The sequence below is a fragment of the Manis javanica genome, chromosome 1 (assembly GCF_040802235.1).
Source record: "Manis javanica isolate MJ-LG chromosome 1, MJ_LKY, whole genome shotgun sequence".
Taxonomy (NCBI): domain Eukaryota; kingdom Metazoa; phylum Chordata; class Mammalia; order Pholidota; family Manidae; genus Manis; species Manis javanica.
Genome location: NC_133156.1, coordinates 48878846 through 48905193, shown reverse-complemented (window position 1 = coordinate 48905193; position 26348 = coordinate 48878846). Strand labels below are relative to the sequence as shown.

Genomic DNA, 26348 nt, shown 5'->3' with positions numbered 1-26348 from the left:
TCTGACCATGATGGCGAAGTGGGGAGGGGCTTGTAACAACCAGCACAGGGATCCCGACAGACTGAGTTCCTACCTTCAGTGCCCAAGTAGTAATCTTAACCAGTGGCTTTGCTTATATGCAGAACCAAATGCACACTCTGATCAGGGAACTCAGTGAGGTGCAGATCTGTCTGATTAGGATCCTCAAACAAGGAGTTCTGCAGGACATACAGCCTAGTTTTCCTACATCCAGGCAAGGTGTTAAACCACAGCCCCACCAATTGTGGAGAGTGCCTTCCAGTGCCATCTGACCAGAGGTATGGGTGACAACTCTTGGATGCTGTGTGGCTCAGAGGTGCTTGAGCCAAGACGGGAGGTGGGGGAGGCAGTGGAAGAGCAGAGCTGATTGCCTCAAAGCAAAGGCAATACCAGGCTTGGAGTCTTCCCACACTCTGCACAGGCAGGAGGATTAACTCATAGCCAGGACCGAGGGGAGCTCCGGGCCCCTCCCAGCCATAAAGCCTAGTAGGGAAATTGAGGGTAGCCTGGAGTGCCCCCTTTTCCTCCTACCTGGGCCAGGGGGCTGAGATACAGCTCTACCCATATAGAGAGTCTTCCGGCCCCATCTGACCAGGAGTGCTGATGACAATTCCTGGAAGCTGTGTCGCTCAGTGGTGCCTGAGCTAAGAGCAGGGTAAGCAGAGCCAGTGGCCCTGTTCAGGGTGTGGGTTGGCTTGAGATAAGACAACAAAGAGCTTTATCAGTTTTATAGTTACTTCTCCAGCTGAGCCTGGGCAGAGAATATAATCTGTAGCCCACTTATTGATGAATATAGCCTTCAACCTATCTTGTCAGGGAACCTAACCAGACCACATGGGAAGATGCATAGCTCACCCATCAGTCCCAGATGCAGTGGCACATGACCACAGAGCGCTTCCTCTATCTGCAGAGCAAAACTTTTGGTCTTACCTGACCAGAGAATCCAAGGTACATTCAAGCCTGATTCTGGTCCCCAAACAACAAGCTGTACAGACACTAGGTCCTGGCCTGCTGCCCTCCCATGGCAAGGAGGCTAATTCATAGCCCCATATATTACTTAAAATCATACTCAGTTGTGACCATCTAGTAAGACTGACCAGAAAATCCAGGCAACTGCAGAGCCTGTCCTCCAGCCTCACCTGGGTAGAGAAGCAGGCAAGCAGTCCAGACCAACTGCTCTGACAGTGGCACTCATCCTCATCCCTTCCTTCAGAACCTGAACAGTTGCCTCACTCCAAAACAGACCATAATAGCAGGCCCCACCTGCCCAAGGACATTACCAGCAGACATACTCAGAAACTCAAAATGAATTAACCAGTGAAGACTGTCTCTGCCAAAGCAAACCTGTAAAGTCAGGAAGAGGAGACCACTTCAATGCACAGGCAACAAAACTATGGAATCAAGGATGATGATAAATCAGGTAAATATAATACAACCAAAGGAAACAAATAAGGCTCCAATAACTGATCCTAGAGAAATGGAGCTCTATTATTCTGTACAATTCAGAATAACCCTCCTAAGGAAGTTTAGTGACCTACAGGAAAACACAGCCACACAACTAAAAGAAAGTAGGAAAACAATGCATGAACAAAATCGGAAGTTTGACAAGGAAACAGCAACCATCAAAAACAACAAACAGCAACAACAAAAACGAAACAGAGACACTAGAATTAAACAACATAATAACTGGATTGAAGAATTCAATTGTTTCAAAAATAGACTTGACCATGTAGAAGAAAGAATCAGCAATGTGGAGTATGGGACATTTGAAATTACCCAATCAGAGGAGCAAAAAGAAAAAAAGAACAAGAGTGAGGAAAGCCTATGGGAATTATGGGACATAATGAAAATAAACAATATCCACATTATGGGAATTCCAGAGGAAGAGAAAGAAATATGGACATAAAGTATATTTAAAGCAATAATGGTTGAAAACTTCTCAAACTTGGGGAGAAAAATGGACATTCAGATCCATGAGGCCCAAAAGATACCTAAGAGGTTGAACCCAAAGGCACATATAATTAAATTGTCAAGTCAGACAAAGAAAGAATTTTAAGAGCAACAAGAGAAAAGAGAAGTTACATACAAGGGAACCTCATAAGACCAATGGCAGATTGATAACAGAGTTATAACAGAAACTTTAACAGGCCCAAAGAGAAAGGATGATCAGGGAATTACTGAAAGAAGATAACTATTAACCAAGAATTTTACAGGCAGTGAAGCTCTCCTTCAGAAATAAAGGAGGGATAAAGATTTTCTAGAACAAACAAATGCTGAGGGGGTTCGCTACCACCAGACCTGCCTTATAAGAAATGCTAAAGGAACTTCTTTGAGCAGAAATAAAAGAACACTAATTAACATATTAAGAAGATAAAAAGGTAGTATCAGTGTCACTGGTAATGGAAAAACATAGTTATGGTTAGACTGTGCAGCATGTAATAGTGCTGTGTAACACAATTTTAGTTTAAAAGTTATTAGTTATACAATATAAAAATCATGTAAGTTGTAATAGCAATAACCTAAAATGTGAGTGTGAGGAGAAGTAAAAGTGTAAAGTATATGAATTCTATTGCAGTTGTTATTAGTTTAAAATAGGATGCTGTAAGTTTAATATATTTTATGTAAGCTTCATGGTAACCACAAAGGAAAATCTTATAGCAATTACATAAAAGAACACAATAAAGAAGTCAAAGATACCAAAGACATCAAAACATACACAAAAAAGAGCAGGATAAGAAACAAGGTACAATGGATCTACAAAACAACCAGAAATAACAATGAACAAAATGGCAGTAATAAGCCTTTACCTATCAATAATTAGTTTAAATGTAAATGGATTAAATTTTCTAATCAAAAGACAAAGAATGGCTGAATGGATAAAAGAAGATCCAAAGATCTGTCTACAAGAGACTCACTTTAGCTTAAAGACACATGTAGACTAAGAGGAAGGGATGGGAAAAGACATCTCAAGCAAATGGTAACCAGAAAAAGAGCAGGGGTAGCTATACTTTTTTCAGACAAAATAGATTTTAGACTAAAAATGACAAAAAGAGACAAAGAAGGTCATTATGTAATGATAAATCTATCATCAATCTATCAAGTAGATAAAACAATTGTAAATATGTATGTGCTCAGCATTGGAGTTTGTATACATATAAAGCATTGGAGTACTTAGACATATAAAGCAAGAAATAACAGAGCTAAAAGGAGAAATACACAGTAATACCATAATAGTTGGGGATGTTAATACCCCTTTCTCAAAAATGGATAGATCATCCAGAGAATTGATAAGGGAGTAGCTGATTTGAACTCTATAGACCAAATGGACATACCAGACACATATAGAACATTTTATCCAATAACAGAATACACATAATTTTCAAGTATACATGGAATCTCTTTTAGGATAGACCATATGCAAGGTCACAAAACAATTCTTAGCAAATTCAAGAGGACTGAAATCATACATAAGTATCTTCTCTGACCACAATGGCATGAAACTAGAAATTAATATTAAGGTGAAAACTAAAATTCACCAGCACATGGAAATGAAGCAATACTCTCTTGAATAACCAATAGATCAAGGAAAAAATAAAGTTTCTTGAGACAAACAACAGTGGAAATGTAACATACCAGAACTTATGAGATGAAACAAAAGCAGTTCTAAGAGGGAATTTCAAAGCATTAAATGTTTACATTAAGAAGCAAGAAAGACTTCAAAAAAGGAACCTAACTGTATGCCTGAAGGGACTAGAAAAAAAAAAAGAACAAACTGAACCCACAGTTAGTAGGAGAAAGAAATTATAAAAGTAGCACAGAAATAAATGAAATAGAGAACAAGAAGATAATAAAAAAGATTGACTGAACTATGAGTTGGTTCTTTGAAAAGATAAACAGAATTCACAAATTCTTAGCTAGACTAACCAAGGAAAAAGAGAAAGGATTCAAATCAACAAAATTATAAATGAAAGAAAAGACATTACAACTGATAATAGATATAAAAAAACTGTAACAGGCTATATGAATAACTATTCACCAATAAACTGGACAACCTAGAAGAAATGGAAAAATTCTTAGAAATATACAACTTACCAAAAATGAATCAGGAAGAAATAGAATTCCAAACAGACCAATTATTAATAAGGAGATTGAATCAGTCATAAAAAAAATTCACCAAATAAAGGAAATACCAGGACTATGTAGCTTCACTGGTGAAATTTACAAAACATTTAAAGAAAAATTAACACCAGTCCTCAAATTCTTCAAAAAAATCAAACAGGAGGGAACACTCCCAAACTCATTTTACAAGGCCAGTATTATCCTGATACCAAAGCCAGAAAGGACATTATTAAAAAAGAAAACTACAAATGAATATCCTTGATGAATATAGGTGTAAAAATTCTCAATAAAATACTAGGAGACTGAATTCAATATCACATTTAAAGGAACATTCACCATGATCAAGTGGAATTTATTCCTGGAATGCAAGGATGGTTCAACACATGCAAATCAATGACTGTTATACATCACATCAACAGAATGAAAGGAAAGAACATATGATCATTTCAACAGATGCAGAAGCACTCAACAAAATTCAGTATCCATTTGCGATTAAAACTATTAACAAATTAGGCACACAAGAAACATATCTCAACATAATACAGACCATATAAGACAAGTCCACAGCTAACATACTCAGTGGTCAAGGATGAAAGACAAGGGTACCCATTCTCACTACTCCTATTCAGTCAAGTACTGAAAATCCTAACTAGAACAATCAGGAAAGAAAAAGAGATTAAAGGTATCAGAATTAGAAAGGAAGAAATAAAGTTGTCTCTATTTGCCGATGACATAATTTTCTATATAGAAAATGCTCAAGACTTAATAAAAAAAATTGCTAGATCTAATCAATGAAATCAGTAAAGTATTTCAAAAGTAGCATGTAAAAATAATCAGTGTTTCTATACAGTAAGTGAAATTTCTGAAAAAAAAGTAAATCAATCCCATTTATAATAGCATTAAAAACAGTAGAATATTTAGGGACAAACTTAAGGAGGTGAAAGATCTCTACACTGAAAACTATTAGAGATTGATGAAAGACATTGAAGAAGATTCAAATTAATGGAAAAGTATCCCATGTTCATGGATTGGAAGATTTAATGTTAAAATGTCAGTATTACTGAAAGTCCTTTACAGATTTAATGCAGTCCCTGTCAAGATGGCATTTTTGAAATCACAGATGACCCTGAAGCAAAGAAATCCTAAGAAAGAACAAAACAGTAGGTGTCATATTTCCTGATTTCAAGCTATATTATGAAGCTATAGTCATCAAAACAGTATGCTATTAGCATAAAAACAGACAAACTGACCAATGGAACCAAAATGAGAGACCAGAAATAAACCCAAGCATATATGGTCAACTAGTATTTGACAAGGGAGCCAAGATTTTCAATGGAGAAAAGAGAAAAATCTCAATAATGGTGCTGAGATAATTGGATAATTACATGTAAAAGAATGAAACTGGACCCATATATTACACCATTCAGAAAAATTAACTCTAAGTGGATTAAAGACTTAATGATAAGACTTGAAACCATGAAACTGCCAGAAGAAAACACAGGAATAAAGCTCCTTGACAGAGGTCTTGGTAATGATTTTTTGGATATGACACCTAATGCATAAGCAACAATATCTTAAGCAAGTGGCACTACATCAAACTAAAAGGTTTCTCCACAGCAAAATAAAGCATCAGTGAAGTGAAAAGACAAACTATGGAATGGGAAAAGATATTTGCAAATCATATATCTGATAAGGGGTTAAAATCCAAAGCATATAAAGAACTCATACAACTCAACAGCAAAAAACAACCCTATTAAAAAATGGGCACAGAATCTGAGCAGACATTTTTCTGAAGATAAAAAGTCAACAGATACATGAAAAGATATTCTACATCACTAATCACTGGAGAAATGCAAATTAAAACCACAATGAGCTATTACATCAAGCCTGTTACAATGGCCATTATCAAAAAGATAAGAAATAACAATTGCTGATGTGTTTGTGGAGAGAAGGGAACCCTGTATGCTGTTGGTGGGATTGTAATTGGTCCAGTCCCTCTGGAAAACAGAATGGGGATTTCTCAAAAAAATTGGAAATAACAACTACCATATAATTGAGCAATTCCACTTTTGGGAATAAATCCAAAGGAAATGAAAACACTCACTTGAAAAGATATCTGCACCCCCATGTTCATAGCAGCATTATTTACAATAGCCAGGACATGAGAACAATTTAAGTGTCCATCAATAGATGAATGGGTAAAGAAGTTGTCATATACACACACACACACAAATATTATTCAGCCATAAAAAACAAGGGAATCTGTCTATTTCCAACAACATGGATGGAACTTGAGGGCATCATGCTAAGTGAAATAAGTCATACAGAGAAAGACAAATACTGTATGATCTCACTCATACATGGAACCTAAAAAAAAAAAATCCCCAAGAACTCATAGGAAAAGGTATCAGACTGTGGTTACTAGACTCAAAGGGAGTGGAGAGTGGGGATTGGAGGAACGTGGTCAAAATGTGTAAACTTTCAGTTATAAGATGAATACTATGATGTAGCATACAACATGACGACCACAACTAGCACTGCTGTAAGATATGAAGGAAAGTTAAAGTAAATCTAGGAGTTCTCATAGCAAGGTGAGAATTTTTTCCTTTTTTCTTTTATCTTTTCTTCTTATTGTGTCTATATGAGAAGATGGGTATTAGCTGAACCCATTGTGGCAATCATTTCACATTATATGTGAATCACACCACCACACTGTATGCCTTAAACTTACACAGTGATGTATGTCAATTATTTCTCAATATAACTGGGAAAAAATAAATTCCATACAGATTAAAGATTAAATAGAAAAAAACAACTAGGAAAATATTAGAAAAAATATTGAAGATTAATTTTATTTTCTTGGGAGGGGGCTATGTAAGGAAGACAGAGTTGAGGACACAAAATTAAAATCTTCTATATGACAAAGAACACCCTCAACAAATTAAGGGGTGAGCAATACTGGGAAGATACACTTTAAACACATTTTACAGAACAAAGTTAGAAACTGAAATACAGAAAGAGCTTTTACAAATCAATAAGGAGACGAATGAAAACCCAGGCAAAGGACAGATAAATATAAACTGCTAATAAAAGTATAAAAAGACACTCAGCTTCATTAGCAATTGAATAAGTGTAAATTAGAAACAATAAGGAAAAGTAATTCTGGGCTTATCAGATTGGAAAAAAAAACATTTAAAAGACTGATAACCCCTAGAGAGGGGAAATGGGATTTGTTCAACACAGTTGATGGGGGCAGAAACCCAAAGTAGCTTTTGGGGGCATAACTGTCACTGTCTGGAATAGCTCCCTGGCTCACTGGGCCCAACCGAGAAATTTGCTGGCTTGTCGCCTCAGTTTTCCCTCGCTGTTGGATGGGCAGGGCAATAAAGGACTGTTCTGTAGGAAGAGCGTGGAGTGTGGAAAGAGGAACTAAGATGCAATTACAAAAGTACAAATGCAAAGCTCACCAGCCATTCGGGTCACGAAGGGTCCCTCTGACCCGAATGGCCCCCACCTTCCTGCCTAGCATGCTCAGACCCTCTAGTTGGGCTCAGTGGGGGCAACAGCCAGCAGGACCCCTGAGAAGACAGGAGAGCAAAGGACGCTTCTGACAGACGGGCAGCATCTCCGGCTCAGGGGGCCAAAGTTCAGGTGCACCAGCTTCCTCATTCCCGTTCTGTCAAAAGGCATATTAATAAGCAAGAAAGTGATTCAGGGAAGAATTTCCAGAAGGACAAAAAACTCATCAGGTGTGTCAGATCTCTGACATTCAGGAGCCATGTGGGGAAAGACGCACACGCTGACTTAAGCATGAAAGTATGGATGCTTTAATTAATCCGGGGTGAATTTAATTGCTTTAGTTAAGTGGAAATCGGGTTAAAAATGATGCAGAGCATGCTGGGGTGTGTTAAAAACATGACATATGAGTTGGATGAATCGATAAATTAAAAGTGCACAGATGTTTTAATTAAACCCAGGGAAGTTAACGAAGATCGCAAGAGACTTTTAAGCCTATGATTAATTCAATTCATTTAAAATACCTGTAGAGATACGGGGATGCCTCCATTTTGAGAGTTATAAAAGTTCTCAATTGGTAAGTGCTTAAGCTGCTCTTAAAAAACATCTAGTTTTTTTTTTTTTGTGACTGAACAACATTAATTACATAATGAATATTTAAATTCTTCAGAGTACACAGAAAGCTTTTCTGCAGCTCAGGTCCAGACTGAAGTAGCTTTTCATTCTTATTGCCAATCAAGTAATGAGACGAGTTGGCCAGCTATTGGTGTCCACAAGTCACGGAAGCTTCCTGAAGACGTGGAGGGTCTGTTTATTCACTGCTGTCTCCCCAGCAGGTAGAACGGCGCTGCGCAGAGTGTAGGCTCACGACTAGACAGCCTGAACTTCCCTTTGTTTCTTACCAGCTGTGTGACTACAGGCATTTTATTTTCAGCCTTGATTTCTTTATCTTTAAAATAACTTAAGAATTATGGAGTACCTACCCTGTAGTATTTTTAAAAGGATGAGATAATGCCTGTAAAGTATTATGTATGGGGCCTGGCACGTAGTAAGAAATCTACATATATGACTGTCATTATTTTCATTAGGAGAAGCACTCCCTTTTATCCTGTTATAGAGGGATGAGTGAGGGAAAGTGCCCTCTTTCATGCCCCCCATCCTAGCTGACCTCCTGTCTAGAGATGAATTTATTTCCTAATACAGAAGGTTTTTCTAAAACCATAGTTCTTCCCTAGCTCTGTGAGTATCGAACCTGTAGTTCCCCCAGGGTTAGGCACTCTGCTTTCTAAGGCTGCTCTGCAACTTATGTTCTAGCTTCAAAAGGAAAAAAAAATTTTTTTTAGTCTCCAAAGCAATTTAACTTGAGGGAGGGCTGACTGATTTGTGTTTGGTAATGCAACAAGCAGCCAGGTTCTGCAGGGTGCAGGCGTGGACTTGCATGAGGTCGTTACATAATGGCACTGCCCCGCGCCAACTGAGGACGCAGGCCCCAGGCCTGTGCAGCAAGCTACAGGAGAGGCGGGGAAGGTAAAAGTGCGGCTGATCCTGTTCACAGTTCTTTTCTGGGCCGTCTTGGCAGAGTTTAAGGGCAATGTTATCCAGACACAGATATGAATGTGCATGAGTCCTCTGGGGATCCAGTTAAAATGCTGATTTTGACTCAGAAGGTCTGGCAAGGGGCCCAAGTGTTTAGACATTTAACAAGGTCCCTAGGCTAATGCTAGTACCGCAGACCTACTGACTCCTTCAGGAACTTTGTGGGGAGTCCAGTAAGCTGTGTGTTAACTGGCGATTCTCACGAGCGTAGTTTTAAAGCCATTCTTGGTCAAGGGCCTTAACTTCTCTGAGCCGGTTTCCTTAGCTGTGAAATGGGGATGAAAACAATGTATGTTGTGAAGATGGTATGAGATGATTCATATAAAACCCTTCACATAGTGACTAGCATATAGTTTGCCTTCAGTATTTGGCTGTGATTCTTGTACTGTTTTATCAAATGTGACTTTGCCAAGTGTGGCTGCTCAGTCACCTTCTGTAAAGCACGTGCCAAGTACATCTACTTCAAGCCCCTTGGCCTGGGCCCTTGCTGCCAAGGAATTCCTGCACATTTTCTCAGGGCAGGGCGGGTGGAAGGAGAGGCGGGGTTCAGCTATAGAACTGCAGTGGGCTGTGGAATGGCTCCTGGCCCTTCCGCACTAACAGGGATAGTGGAGGGGTCTAGGGGCAGAGGGAGACAGGTGTGAAAGATGCAGGGTCTGCAAGAACAATGCACAGGGAGGACAGGGCACCTGAGTGTCTTCCACTGGGAGAGGGGAGGCCAGCTGTGAAAGGGAAAGTGGCTTCTGTGCCCAGGAAGTTCTGAGGGAGGCACTTGTGGGACAGGGGGGTGGGGGATCCTCCCACCAGTAGGGAGGAGACTAAGGGGCTTGTCATTCCTCTCCTGAGTGCAGAAGTCCACTAAGGGGAGAGGCTGAGGGCGAGGAGGGACAGCAGGCCAGAGGCAGGGCCAGCCAAAGGGTCAGGCAGCCCGAGTTGTCTGTAGGGGCTCAGAGTTGTCAGCGCCCTCCCTTCAAGGGGGTTTCCTGCCAAGCCTCTCTCCTGTGTGGCCATTAGGGCTACAAGCCTCAGAGTCAGCCATACATGGCCTCAAAATCTGGCCCTGCTATGTGGCCTTGGGCAAGTAGCTTGCTTTCCTTAAGTCTCCATTTCTCCTATGAATAGGGATAATAACATGGACTTCAAAGGCATATCAAGATTATTACTACCTACTGTTTATGAAGCATTTAACACATGACAAGCACAGTTCTACACACTTAGAAATGTTTACTTTTTAGTAAGCAATGCCGTGGGCAGTAATGCTATTTGGCACCCACCCTGCCAGCCCATTTTACAGATGAGAAAACTGAGGTTAAGTAATTCTCTTAAATGTGTACAGTTAACTAGAGGAGAATGGATTCAGACTTAGAAAATTCAAAGTCTCTAGCTTCCATTCTTAATCATTCTGCTCTTCTGAGATATTGCATGTACACTGTGGAAAAAATGGCATTTCTTTTCTGTAAACATCTTTCCTTTTTCTTATTTCTCCTTTTTCCCTTCCCCTCCCTTTGAAATTTGTACATCAAAGTTGGCTGATTCATCACTGATTCATCACTTCATGATTCTTCTGACAAGTTAGAACCTTGTACTCACTGCTCAGCTTGGTTCTTGTACATTTTCCAGAAACATTTTCATCTTTACAAGCCTTGTCCCCTAAATTCAAGTCTCCAGACATTTAGAAAGCACATGCTACTTTCTGGGTACCAAACCAGGTGCACAGAGGTGCAAAGAGGACTACCAGAAGCCTGCGGCCCGGCAGCAGAAGCCAACCTAGCCAACTGGCTAGAACATGGCACAGCCCAAAGGGCACCTGTCAAGATGCTGTCCAGCCCTGCGTGGCTGCAGGAGCCTATCAAGAGATGCTTCAGGAATGGGTGCCCTGGGAGCAGCAGTCTGATAGGAAAGGTTGGGATGGATGAGAACATTCCAGCTGAGAAAACAACATCAGTAAAGAGGAAGAAGCAGAGCCATTATGCTTTTTGACGGACAGGTAGCTGGAACCAAGGTGCATGGGCTTTGGTGGGAGATGACAGTGCAAAAATAGCTTAGATGGTGGAAGACCTTGAATGTCATTCTAAGAAATGAGTTCCTTGTTCTCAGAATATGGCCTCTGACCACCTGCATGCCTGTGCCACACACCAGTCCTGTGGACTCAGAGTTGTCTGGCATGGGGGTAGAGGCAGAGAATATGCATTTATAACAAATTTTCCCATTATAAATGTCTCTAAACCAATGTGTGACAACCATTATGGGAGGCAACTGGGAGCCACTGAACGTGTTTGAGAAGAGTAGTGACTTACTTGTAAGAGCTCTGGGAGAGTGGAAGTAGTGAGTTGGGGGAATGGCATCAGGGCAACACTGGTGGCCAAGTGGTCATGAAGACAGAGGAAAGATGGAGCGCAGCATGTTGGAGACCGACGGAAAAGGAGCTGGCAGATGACAGACGAGGGAGGTGAGATAAAGTACCTGGTGTCTGGGAAGGGAAGGGTTCAGAGCAGCAGGCAAACTTTATTTCAAATGCTAGCTCTATTTTCTACCTAGTAAACCTTGGTTTCTCTCCTGAAGTTTTCTCGGGTTGAGACCCAAACCCTAGTGTACAATCGTTACACAAAGTGCCTGCAAAGCATGTCTGCCTTATGTCTCACATCTGCCAACATTAATCTCATGGTCTAGCGTTAAGAGTCCAGGCCAGACTGCCTGTTTGAGCCCCAGCAATACTGTCTGCTCCCTGACAGATCTTGAGTAAGTTACCCCGCCTCTCTGTGCTTCATTTTCCTCATTTGTAAAAGGGGGTAACAATCATCTACAAAACAGATAACTGTCAATGGTTAAATGAGATGATTATTCAGTATCTTAATACAGTGGTTGACACATAGCTTAGTAAATGTCAGCTATGATGAGGATGATGATGATTATAATTGGGCTTTAGTGTGAGAACCCCTGGAGGGGCTGGGTTGTGGTACATGTACCAGTCACAGGAGAAAAATGGCAAGATCCTTGTTCTTGTCTTCCAAGGCTCCACAAAAGTTGGTTAGGAGCTGAAACCAACCCCTGGAGAGAAGGCTTTCTGTTTCCGTGGCTGCGGCCTTTCTGGGCCTCCCCTGACAGCTGCGCAGCAGCAGGAGTTGTCATTTTCAGTAGCTGTTAAATACGCATTGTTTAACAGGTAAGGCTCTGGCGTTTGAAGTTTCTGCTGCAGGTTGTGGCCTCAAGCTCAGAACCAGGTAAGCCATCCGAGGAGCCAGTGTCACAACAGGATGATCAGAAGCCTTGGATCTCTTCTGAAATGCAAGGCTGCTTTACAAACAACCTAAGGAAACATCTTAAGTCAAGGAAAGACCTTCAAATAAAAGTAAATAAAAGGAAAACAATGAATCATAATTAAAAAGCGCTTAGTCCACCATAATCAGCCTTAAAATGATGTAATGACAAAGCACGCAATGGGAAGAGTGAAAACAAAAACTGCAGACTAAATAATAGCTTGAGTCATAAGCAGTTATAGTGAGTAGGAGAGGCACCTCATAGAGAATCTACAGATTACTGGGAAAGAAATGCCATTTTTTCCCACAAACTCTGAATCTGAAAGATTGCTCATTACATTGTGCAATTCATGAAATTCTATCCTGAAAGCCACTATTTGTTGTAGGTCCTTTACTAGACTCTTTCTCCATGGAAGTTTCTCCACATTCCCAGATACTGATAATTAGCTATTTTCATAGATTCATACTTCATTGCTTCATAAACATCTTTATCTTCTTAATAATGTCTTTTGTGTTCAAAGTCCACATCATTGCAGTTTGGACTTAAGTCTTACGTTTCTCACTTGCTCATCATGTGCGTTCATCAGACTGGAAGCTCTCAGAAGGCAGGGCCCTGGCCTTCTTGCTCATCCTCGTATGTCTGGTACTTAGTGCAGTCCTGGCTCATAGCAGGCACATGGTAAGCATCTGCTGGGTGCACGCTAAGTTCTTCCCCTCAGTTGACTTGGAGCAGTATGTTAGGGCCTTTACACATTCTTTCAGTGTAAGGGTCAGTTCCATTTTGACTACTGAGCCTGTCAGGACCTCTGCTCGGCGGGGCCTGTGGAATGAATGCTCTGCAAATTCATGCTGACTGAGTCCTCCAGTCACTGCAAGGATGTCTTCGGATGCCTGATGCAGACTGGCAGGTTTATAAGAAGACAAGGAACTGCCATCTGCACCTCACATCTGAGGGGACAGGAGGTGCAGCATGAGGTCAAGAGAGTAAATCTGTATTTCTGTCACTTGGACACAACCCTGTGGCTTGGATGTGATGGGAATTCCCCTTGCTAATGTGGCAAATTTTTCCCTCGGTGGGAGGACCAGAGTCTGCTGGCTGCCTGCAGTAGCAGAAACTGGCAGAACTCAAGGCATCCTGAGCACAGCTGTCAGTGAAGGAACAAAGGTGAATGCGAGTTTGTGATGAGGCAGGACCTCAGGCTCAGGCCCTCCTAAGGGCTTTTATCAAGAAAGAAGGGAAATGATCACGGGCCACACCCAGGAGATGGCATGCACCACTCTGGGTAGCAGGAGATGTGGGACCTGTCTTTCCTCTCTGCACTTGCTAGCATCATTACCTCTCCCTGTCTGCTGCAGTTCCTCCCTGCTAACACTTAGAAGCTTCTCAGGCTCGAAAGTTGTTTGTGAGTGGCAATTTGCCATCACCCCTGACAAGCTGTGCAGGACCTTTGGGACAGAGCCTCCCAGAGTCTCAGATGTCTGTGTAAGGGGTGGGGGGAAAGGCACACATGCACTCTCCACACACACAAACACATTTTAATTTTTTCTTATAAAAAATCAGAGGAGCATCTTTGGTATGATTCACTGAGGAGGGCACAGCATCTTGCTAAAAATGCATAGTCTCAATCTCACCTCAAAAATAATCAGACAAACCCATATTGAGAGAGACATACTAAAAAATACCTGACCAGTACTCTTCAAAAATGGTCAAGGCCATGAGAGACAAGGAAAAGACTGAAGAACCCTCACAGAATGGAGGGGACTAAGGAGATGTGACAACTAAACATGTGGGGTCTGGACCAGGAAAAAAAAGGGTAAAATTGGAAAAAAGTCTGTAAATTAGTCAATAGTATTGCATCAGTGCTAATTTCCTTGTTCCAATAATTGAACTATGATAATTTAAAATGCTGATATGAGGGGAAGCTGGTTAAACTCTATATGGGAACCATAGGTACCATTTGTGCAACTTGTTGGCAAGCCTGAAATGATTCCCATATAAAAAGCCTAAAACATTGGTGGTGGTGGTTAAAATAGGATTTATCTCATATTGTTCATAGGCAATAGGAAAAATTGTTTGTATTAAGTACTTTATATAATGCCTGGTACATATTTAATGCTTAATAGTGATTAAATGATTATTTTTAAATGATCTGAAGGGAAAATGAACAAGTGGGACTGTATCAAACTAAAAAGCTTCTGTACAGCAAAGGACACCATCAGTAGAACAAAAAGACATCCTACAGTGTGGGAGAATATATTCATAAATGGCATATCCAATAAGGGGTTGACATCCAAATTATATAAAGAGCTCATGCATCTCAACAAAAAAAAAGCAAATAAGCCAATTAAAAAATGGGCAGAGGAGCTGAACAGACACTACTTCTTCAAAGAAGAAATTCAGATGGCCAACAGGCACATGAAAAGATGCTCCACATCGCTTGTTATCAGAGAAATGCAAATTAAAGCCACAACGAGATATCATCTCACACCAGTTTGGATGGCCACTATCCAAAAGACAAACAACAACAAATGTTGGCAAGAATGTGGAGAAAGGGGAACCCTCCTACACTGCTGGTGGGAATGTAAAATAGTTCAACCATTGTGGAAAGCAGTATGGACGTTCCTCAAAAAACTAAAAATAGAAATGCCATTTGACCCAGGAATTCCACTCCTAGGAATTTACCCTAAGAATGCAGGAGCCCAGTTTGAAAAAGACATATGCACCCCTATGTTTATCACAGCACTATTTATAATAGCTAAGATATGGAAGCAACCTAAGTGTCCATCAGTAGATGAATGAATAAAGAAGATGTGGTACATATACACAATGGAATATTATTCAGCCATAAGAAGAAAACAAATCCTACCATTTGTAACAGCATGGATGGAGCTAGAGGGTATTATGCTCAGTGAAATAAGCTAGGCAGAGAAAGACAAGTACCAAATAATTTCAATCATCTGTGGAGTATAAGAACAAAGAAAAAAACTGAAGGAACAAAACATCAGCAGACTCACAGAACCCAAGATTGGACTAACAGTTACCAAAGGGAAAGGGACTGGGGAGGATGGGTGGGAAGGGAAGGATAAGGGGGAAAAAAGAGGCATGATGATTAGCACACATAATGTAGGGGGTGAGGGACACGGGGAAGGCAGTACAACACAGATAAGACAAGTAGTGATTTTACAACATCTTACTACATTGATGGACAGTGACTGTAATGGGGTATGTGGTGGGGACTTGATAATAGGGGGAGTCTAGTAACCATAATGTTGCTCATGTAAATGTACATTAATGATACCAAAAAAAAAAAAAAAGGATCTGAAGGGGAGGCTTAACAAACCGCAAGTAAATCAGGTGCTAATCATTAGATTTACCCCCTTACAGCTGGCATAATTAAGTCTGTGTGCCTATTTGTACTGGTGTCTCACTTCATCACACAGGAGTAGTTAATGAATTTTGTTATTTTCAGGAGCGAATACTAACAAGATGAGAGCTTGAGTTTCTGTAGATGCCAGGCTAGCTTCCACGTACTCATGTCCACTCTGGGGAATCTTGAGATGGATTAAGTGTGTGAGAAGCTGACCTGGCTTAATGCACAGGAGAGTGAAAATATTCCTCTTTTGATAGGGGTTAAAGGTGGCACTGACATTTCCTATTTATTGCAATTGATTCTGGTTTTCCCTTTAAATTTATGACTATGACATTGTTTCCTTTAAAATAAATTTATGTAAATATAATGAGTTAACTTAAAGAAGTATGTTATATAAAACAATACTGATGGCCCAAGAATTTGACAAAAACCAAAAAGATGGTACACAAAAGAGCAAATTTGGTGAAATAAAGGTTTAGAATATTTCCTATTATTATCGTTGTTAATGAAGTTGCTTAAACTGTGTCCATTCAAAAAATACTAAGGAAGAAACGTCTTCAGGGCAAAGAGCTAGAAGCTTACTCCTAATACTCTTACGCCAACTTTGCCAAGAATAAATGGGGAGGCAAGGAGAAAGCAATTTCATTCTTTAAATGCTTCAATTTTTTTCACTGTAGGAATCAACAGCTAAATTAAAATATACAAGTTCAAAGGCCGATTTTGGGAATAGCTCCTGAGTGTGCAGGAGTAACTACTCTTAACAGCCTCTCCATATTTGTTTCGCAAGGATCAATTATATACCATGGCTAATGCACCCTTGGAGTGTGTGCCCAGCCACAGTACAGGTGGTGAATGCAAAGCACACACCGTGAGTCCTTTTAAGCAGCTAAATGCACACACCATTACAGATCCATAATGCAGAATGGACGCTCATCTGCAAATGGATTTAGAGCAAAGAGTTCTTAAATGGTTGGGTACTTAGGGCTGAAAGGCCAGTAACTGGATGTGCAGCCAGAGCACACATGGTTTTCAGGATTAATAATACATCGATGTGTGTCACTGTTAATATCCATTTACAGCTCAGAGGCTGTGCAGCTGAGGGTTCAGTCCATTTGCAGCCACATATAAAAGGACTATTCTGTCCTTCCTCTCATTAATGCCTTCACTCCCAGGAAAATTAGATTATGCAAGAAAAGCCATTCGAATGATATTGAGGTTTTCCATCCTTTACAGCCTTCGTTATGCAAAGAGCGTGGCACAGTGATGCGGTGTGTCCATCCACCTCCCTCTACCAGGGCCCGTTGGAACCTGAGCAAAGCATGCCTTTGGTAGAGTTCCAGGCTCTACTGTCTACTTGGTGATGCACCCACATGCCAGTGCACAGAGTGTGCTAAGGGGGAAAATAGCCAAGAGAATTATCCAGTGGCTTCCTGCCCTCTTTTCTTTCTGTATCTGATGAGTTTACCACACCTTTCACATTATTGCACAACAGAGGGTATGTCTGTTGGTGGTATGCCATTGAGGACTTAGTCTCTCGCATGTACAACCAAATCCAGCACTTCAAGCACAACGAGGTCCCATTCACTTGTCAGTCAGCATTCAGAAGGATGGGAATCTCAACTCTTTTGAAATATTGTGAACATTTGAAATAGTCTTTTTCCCAGCAATTGTGGCAAGGGAAAAAGAAGTAGCTCTACTTAGCATTTACCAATCAAATGTATTAATAATTGCCTCTCTCTCTCAGAACACTAAGGCAGGATGCTCTTTTGATGCACATAAAAATAATGAAAAGATTATATAACCATAGAAATAAATATAATATTGTATACATAAATCAAAAGTGGTAAAAAATCAACTGTTTGAGGGCTCACAATGCATTCTGCTAAGATCCTCGACTGTGCTCTCTTATACCATCCTCACAATGAATTTTTAAAGGAGTGCCCCCCCCTTTTCTAGAGGAGGAAGCTGAGATTCAGTCATGTAAGGTCACTTGCTCAAGGTCACAGACGTACTAAATGGCAGAACTAGATTGGGACCCAGGAACGCCCACTCCTGAGCAAGGCGGCTCTGAACATCTCCATCACTGTTCCTCATACTGGGATATGACTTGGTGGTGGGTAGGGAGTCAGGGCAGCTGGTTTTAATCAGCATTTAAAAAAAAATGAAATAGGGTAGCTTAGGAAAGAAAAATGGGGTAAAAGGTAAGCATTGTTTTGTTAAAAGTTTTTTTTTTCAATTTTATAGTTTTATCTAGAAAATACCTTGTGTGTGTATGTGCACTATGCTAAAAAGTGGGAGAAGCTCTGCTCTTTACTACACTTGCCTCTGATAGAGCCATTTTAAGGTAATGCTCAAGATCTCTAGCAAGCTCAGTATGCATCCCTAAGTTCCCTGTTCTTGTGAGCATCATTTTATTTCTTATATTACTGTTCTCCCAAGAATCCTAGGGCCAGAGCCATTCTGTGCAAAGCCGTGTAGATAAATTAATAATACAATTTAAAACCGATTCCACCAAGATAAATAGTGCTTCCTAGATTAAGAGTGTAGCTGGCCGGAATGAATGAAATTTACTAACCCTGAGATGCTTAATCTTCCATTACATAGAAGTTAATGATTATAAGAAAGGAGTGATGGTAATTCACTTCTGCTTTTACAGGAAATCCAACCATCTCATTTTTAGCAAATCTTTCTTCTCAGCACACCTCGGTGCCAAGGATAACTGCCCTGCTCCTATAGGTATATTAGCCAATTGTCATAATTCAAAGCCTACTCTTTCCCCAAGGGTTCACCCTTCTAGCATTCATGGGCTTACAAGATGTTCCAGTGGAATCTTTTGGGGAGGATACTTTGGTGGCCCCTTCTTCACCTCCTCTGAAAAGCCTATGTTCTGTTCTCCAACCATAACAGGGAAGTGGTGGCAAATACCTTTAGCACAGTCTGCTCCTAGAAATCCTGGGAAGCAGTGACACAGCCCGGACACACATTCACCATTCCCATGGCAATTACGTGGACAGTCCTGAACTGAATCTGAAAAAGAAATTAATTCAGCAATTAGTTTTTCCTCTGCTTGCTGGTGAAGCAATTTAATCATCAGCCACCCACCATTTTTAAAGACCAGTGGTAGTAACCTCAAATGCCTACAGGGGACTGGTTGGGAACATAAGGGAATAATGGGGACGAGGGTGACTTGGACAGCACATGGAAGTAACCATTGCGCTCTGTTGGATTACCCACACAGGAATGTAAGGCTAGTATTGCTGTAACTTTTGCTTTTCAAAAGAAACTACTTGCTTGGATTGATTGATTTTTTTACTGAAGTACACTTGATAATTATATTAGTTTCAAGCATACAACATAGTGTTTCATTACTTGTATTTAAAAACTAAAATTTCCCATGTTTAAATGTTGAAAAGTTTTTGAACACTATGATGGCCCTCCCTTCCCCGATATCATCCTATCAATCTGAGATTTGGTCTGACAACTGGGATCTTAGCTTTTAGCCTTGTGTATAGAGGGTGATTCTCCAAATGACAGTGTTTGTTCCTGATTTCATGTTTGTAGAGTACAAAAATTCCCTGCTTTAAGGAAAGAAAAATTTAAGTATCTAACACTAATCAATTTAGGCATGATTTTGGGGTTCATTAAGTAGTAGGTTTTGGGTTATGCTTGGCTTTTGCAGATCTTACTTTTCATGAAAACCGGTTAGTTCCCATTTACTCTAACCTGCATAGCCATCTCATTTCATGGCTTACTTTTCTATGTGTGCACTCAAGTAATAGCTTCAAAGGGATCTTTTCAGAACTTTTTCATGTTGATTTCAGTCTATATGCACATAGACATATTCTTTTAAAATATTATTATTATTACTCTCTTCACTTCTGCCTTAAGTTAAACACATTTAGACTTTCAGGTTCCAAGTTACTAAGATGATGAAAAGGAAACAGCCACTATGCCCAAAATGTGATCTTTACACACCCTTGAGGAGCTGGGGACATTGACTTGGTGATGTTGCATGAAAGACCATAAAGTCCAACTGCTACTGATGGAGTGGCCTGAGGAGGATAAAGGGGGCTTTTCCTTTAATCTGAATTCCCCATTTAGTCTCGTTCTAGACTGAAAACCAAACCAGGGATAGTGCTTTCTTTCTACAGTATATCATTTCTTAGATGTCTTCTTCCAGAACCAAGCTGAAGTTGGTTTCTGGTACTCTGAGGGGAACTCAGTGAGGGTTATTTGTTTTTTTTCAAAATCAGGCAGAAGACTATAGACTCCATCAAGCCAAATGTTTAGTAATTAACACTTTAGGCTGAAATTCCTTTAGATTGGCTGTGTAAATGGGCTGAGAGGCATCCAAGTGGCTACTGATATGTTCCGTCTATTCATCATTCATTCATTCATTCGTTCATTCATTCATTCATTCATTCATCAAAAAGCTTTAGGTCAAATCATATGAAATAGCTGCTTTTGCAGGTTAAAAACAAGCAATTTCACTTGGTGCTGGGAGATAGTTCTCTATGGGTCTCTTGTGTTTCTGAATGTCTTGTGAGCAGAGGCACCAACTGCCTGTGTTCTGGACTATCTTTTCAAGATTGTCTGCATAGAGATGTCTATCTCCAGAGCAAACAGCAGGCATACTTACTGTATAATAAAGTCCAGTATAATAATGATAACATCTCCCTCTGGAGCAAAGATCAGGCAGGCTCACTCCTCATTCTACGAGACTTGGGTATGGAAGAGTCAGGGTTTCTCTCCTATAATGTAACCCACTGAATGTGCTGGTGTCACCTGGCCCTATTCATGTGGCCCTATGAGAAATGGGACTTGAGGAACTGACATACATACTAATACTCTACATATTGCATTGCTCTGACTAATAAAATACCTTGTTCCTGACCCAGGAGTATCATGTCTTCTGATAACATCTGTGAAACTGTGGTAGGCAAATATGTTAGCTTACAATTAGCATGGAAACTCAGACCTGTATGGTTCTTGATGTATGGTTTACGTTATTAACTGAGCACCTATTACACACAAAGCATTGTACAAGGCATTGGTAAATACAATGGTGACTAAAACAGATACAACCCCTGCCCTCATCAAACTTTCACTGTCCTAGAGAATATAGGCCAAAAAGAAGTTATCAAATAAAGTTAAGTAAAAGTTGTGATAAGTACTTTGAAAAGAATAGCATACTGTGATAGGGAGTAACAGGAGTCTGCTTAGGGAGGATGGCCATGGAGGGACTCTATAATCTATGCAGGTGATATTTAAGGGTGATCTAGGATAGGCAAATGAAGAGCCAGGAGAAGAGTATTCCAGGCAGGAGGACTAGCCTATGCAAAGGCCCTGAGGGGGATAAGAGCAGACTGAATCTAGGGTGGTTGGAGGGTAGCAAAAAGGAAGACAGTGACATAATGAGTTTGGAGATTTCTCTGCAGACAGGTCACCCAGGACCACATAGGCCATGGAAATGAGTCAGATTTTTTTTCTGTGATCAATGGAACAAATGAAAAGTTTTAGATAGAAATGGGATTATCTAGATTGCATTTGAAGAAGTTGCTCCTACGAGAAGGTAGACATTGCTTCTCACTGAGCATCTGGGTCTGGGGATGGTTTGGTGGAAATTGACATCGCTGAGCTTGAATCTCCCTGTTTTCAAACCTAACGGCTTCAGAGGTAAAGTAGCAAATGTCAAGGGTGCTCTTTGCCACCACACTACCACGGAAAAGGACTGAGGTCTTTGCCCAGCCTCTTTGCTGGGCCAGAAGCCCTCCTGACTCTAGCTGAGGAATTGATCCTAAGGTCTCAGTTTAGAAAACATTTAGCTTCTGGGTTTCTTCCTTCCCCACATCCCTCAGTCTGGGTTTCTACCCCTTCCTCTGAACTTCCATAGTTCCTGTGACTGCCTTTTCATGTACCTGTCATTTCTCATCAAGCTCTGTGAGGTAGAGATAAGAACTGATTCTTCACCAAGAAGGACCAATGTAAACAGCTGTCAGTGTGTGTGTGTGTGTGTGTGTGTGTGTGTGTATGTGCACATGCACACACACATATATATATATATATGTGTATGCAGGAGGGTAGAAGAATACAAAATAAGCAAAAACAGTAATGAAGAGTATTTTCCTTCTAATTTTGCCGAAGTCTTACATTTGAAACATTTCTATAGTTGGTGAGGGAAAAAACCATTATGTGGTACTGCTGAAATATCAAAGCAGCCCCTTTCAGTCCCCTTTTTCCAACATTCCAAGAAATGTTACTATTGAAATATTATCAGTTTTCAATTTTGTCAACCTAGTTTAAGTTTTCTTATGAAACAATGGCAGGTGATGACAGGAAGCCCAGGAAATGGGATTTTTACACAAGCGGAGACTAGCCTCCACTCAATCTGCACCATGCTTCAAGAATGCCACTCTGTTGCCCCCTGAGATAAAACTCATTTCTGAAATCAGGCTGCTTTTTTCCAAAATGTATCAAAAGTCTCCCATGAGTCAGGGGCGTATTAGTGTAGCCACTGGCTGACAGCAGTCTAACAGTTTTCCTTCTGTTTTGTATCACAGGGACTTCTGGCACTCCTCACTGCTCTTAATGGAGAACGTTCTGATAATAACGTGTGGGAGAACCTCTGAGCCAAATAAAACACTGTTCTTTTCCCTGCATTTCAGGACAATTACTATCATTGCTCTATCAAGATGTCTGCCCAATTATTAGGCCTATTACCTTTGACTTTCTCTTTGAGCTACAGTCCAGGCAAGAGAAATCCTCTGGGGAGAATTGCTATTCCAACTCCCACAGGAAAGTGAGGGTAATGGGCTGGGGGAAGGGCATCTTGCTACCACAGCATCTGTACCTATGTGGATACGGAGATGGAGGGCAGGAGCCATGAGAGAATCTGGCCCCCAGGAACCTTGCTGCTGAGGTGGAGAGATTTATTGGGCTAGAATCTACAGCAAACCAGGGGTGAAGAGTCCTGGCTCTGGAGAGTTGGAATCCAGACTCCACCTCTACTAGCTGTGTGTGACCTTGGGGTACAATGTTTAACATCTCTCAGTCTTGGCTTCCTAAACAGGAAAACAGAATATTGGCAGTACCTGCCTCCTATGACTGTGCTCTGGGTGGACTGATCTCGTCCCACAGATCCTAATGTAGAGGACAGCACACAGGAAACGTTCTGTAATTGTGTAGTTGTTATTGTTTTTTTTTGTTAGCCATGTCACTGAGTCCTTGCAGACTCCATCTAAGCCAGCTGCTGTGTATAGTATGTGCTCAGATGAATGTGTTCAGGCTTTTCAGCTTAAATACAAGGTGATTAAAAGGGTATCATTTCTCATCATGTTCCTTAATGATTATTTTTTATCTCAACATTCTCAAATTAGTTCCAAATGTGTCGCCAGTTCCTTGCTTTTGTGAGCCGGTTTTTATCTTTTTACTTTCTCCCCCATCAGTACTTATCCTGACTCTGGTAATTTTCCCTCATCATGAAAACTTCTCCAGTGACTTTTATGATACAAAGTTTATGACATTAGTTTAGAGCAGGGGTTGGCAAACTTTTTCTGTAAAGGGACAGATAGTAAATATTTAGGCTTTGTGGGCTAAACTGACTCTGATACAACTACTTCCTCTGTGGTTTAGCTGCCATAGACAATATGTCAACAGATGAACATGGCTGTACTCCAGTAAAACTTTATTTATAAAAGTAGGCAGCAGGCCAGACCCAGCCCATGGGCTGTAGTGTGCCAACCCTGCTTTAAAAGCATTTGGCCAGCCCTTAGAGGACCAATCTTTTCTTAGCAGAGGGAATAAGGATGAACTTCAATGGTATGGCTAATGCCAAATTCTATCTGATTTTGTAACATTCTGAAGTTGCAGCCGCAGATGAAGAACTGCCACTGGCATTTTAGGATGACATATATAGGTCTTTCAAGAATCAGGGAACCCCTCAGAGAAATCCATGAGGCCAGTAGAGAAGTTCTGAAAATACCGTCAGTAGAAAAGCATCTGCACAAGATGTGCTCTTAGAACACCATCAGCTCTCCTTCAGTGATGGCTGCATCCATTCCCCGCGCACTCAGCACAGAAAGCTGCATCGCCCTTCCCTTCAGGGATGCGGTCATGACATTTTCACAAAAGATCAAACTGAAGCTCAGGGAAGTAAGTGACTTTCCCAGCTAGGATGTGGGAAAGAAAACCTGGGATTTAGTTCTGGACTGACCCGGCTCTCCTCATGAAACCATCTTATCTAGGCTGAACCTCCAACAACCCCCGAGAGCCACAGCTAAATGCTCCTGGGACAACATAGTTGCAGAAAGGCAGCAGGCAAGGCCCAGAAGCCCCTCCGCTTCCATCATTTCTACACCTGGGACCTTGAGGGACTCAGTTTTCTGAATCTTAGTTTATTCTTCTCTGAAATGGATCTGACAATCTGCCCTGACTCACAGGTGTTCTACCCAGAAACAGTTATTATCATTAGTAAGATTAAAACCTAATGAAAAAACAGATTTAATGAAAATATCTGTAGCTTACTTACTTGTAAAAATTCTTAGGGTTTTCTCTAGAAAACTTCATGAAATCTTCTCAGACTAATAGCCCTTTTAAAGGATTGTATGCACATACATGAGGGAATTTGGATAAAACCTTAGCTTTTCCTTTGATAGCTAATAAAAAGCAGGGCTAAAACATGCCAAAAATGACAAGTGCTTAATTACTTACTTGGGAACAAAGATATAATTTTATGTCTATAAACATGAATTTACTTACTGGGGAACAAGGATATAATTTGCTTACTTGGGAACAAAGATATAATTTTATGTCTATAGCCTCTTTCTGATTTATTTCTAAGTTCTTAAAAAACTTTTTATTTTGAGCTCTCCCCGATTTTTAAGAAAGATTCAAACTGATGTGAATGGTCAGTAATTACTGGCTCTAGTACATGTCTAGAGAGTTATACACTTTATTTAGTCCTTATAATATTAGCCTGTGAGGTGGGCACTAATGGGTTCTCTTTTACCCTGAGGAAACCGAGGCTTTACAGAAGTTCCATGATTTGCCTCAGTGGTGTGGCCAGGACTTGACAGGCCACTGGAGCCGAGTTCTTCACCACGACTGAACCCCGGGGACTAATACTGGCATTTTCTTGATTTAAACAGCATTCCTCTTTTAATCAGGGCTAGTTTTAGGTGTGTCGTACTATGAGGCCTAAGGTAAGGATCCTGGTTTGGTCTCTTCCAGAGTAGAAACTACCTTGGAAGATGTGCCTTCCACAGAGAAGCCTTGGCCGATTCCCTGCTCCCCATTGTAACATGTCGCCGGAGAGGTCCCACACCTACCAAGAACAACAGTGTTGAAGGAAACCATCTCTTTGTCTTTCCCATCATTGTAGAAGGCCAGGTGCCACAGGCCCACATCCAGGTACTGCACAAACACGGCTTCATTCTGAACCAGGGTCTGTATGCTCCGGCGTTCCCTGGGCGACTCCACCACACTCCATTTCTCTTTCCCATCCAGACGCTCCATGAAATCATACTAAGGAAGAGAAGAGAGCGCGTCACCTGTGAGCCTGGGGATGACCTGGCCCGTGACTAGCACCTTTCCCTCCTACCCCGTTAGTTAACTGAGCAACACTTCGAGTATAGGAGCTCATCCAGTTATATAAGAGTCATAAAACTGTAATAATAGCGGCCACCATTTATTATGCTTATAGTTGTTGCTAATAGTTTTATTACTATAGGCTGCAATCCCTTTTCTATAATTTTAAGTTAAGAAAGTTGAAAACACAAACTTTTATGCTTTTTTTCACATTGTGTGTGTGTGTGTGTGTGTATGTGTGTGTGTGTATAAGAGAGAGAGAGGGAGAAGGAAAAGTGAGAGAAAGTTGGGTTATTATCTCAGTCCCCACTAGGGTATTATATAATACATAGTGCACACCAAATATAACTTTTTTATAATTCCCCAAAATCTGAATTCCAAAATGCTTTAGCTCCTCAAGGGTTTCATGTAAGGAATTGTGGACTTTGGTTACTAGCTACCATTTAGTGCTCTCTTACTAAGGGAAGGTGGTACAGCAGAGTAGTTACCATTGAGGGCTGTGGAGCCAGACTACGTGGGAGAAAATCTAGCACTTCCTAGCTTCAATTGTCTGTGCCTCAGTTTCCCCATCTTCAATACTTAAAATAATAGTACCTATGTTACAAGCTGTTGTGAGGAATAAGATAATATGTAGATCAGTGCCTGGCATAAAGTAAACACAACATACATCTTCACGATCATCCTCATCATCTCATTCAGTTCTTGCAGAAACTACTATGTGTACCTCAGTTTACAGATAAGAAAATGGAGGCTCAGAGAAGCCAAGCAACTTATTGAAAGTCACACAGTGACCAAATGGCTCAGCAAAAATTTAGACCTAGATCTGTTTGGCTGAAATGTCCATGCCTTCACAGTGCCTGGCCTCAGATAAACCTGCACTGAAGTA

The 26348-nt window shown here is 40.7% G+C and overlaps 1 protein-coding gene across 18 annotated transcripts in view; it reads right to left on the bottom strand.

The window, feature by feature from the left end:
- Positions 1–26348, bottom strand: part of TENM2 (teneurin transmembrane protein 2) — a 1157254-nt gene that overhangs the window by 140778 nt on the left and 990128 nt on the right. For all 18 annotated transcript variants that reach the window (XM_073231871.1, XM_073231863.1, XM_073231878.1 and 15 more), the window contains 2 exons: positions 25204–25399; positions 18803–18904 (listed from right to left, as the gene is read on the bottom strand). In XM_073231871.1, the coding sequence (XP_073087972.1) occupies positions 18803–18904; positions 25204–25399 (298 nt within the window). The remainder of the gene's footprint in view (positions 1–18802; positions 18905–25203; positions 25400–26348) is intronic.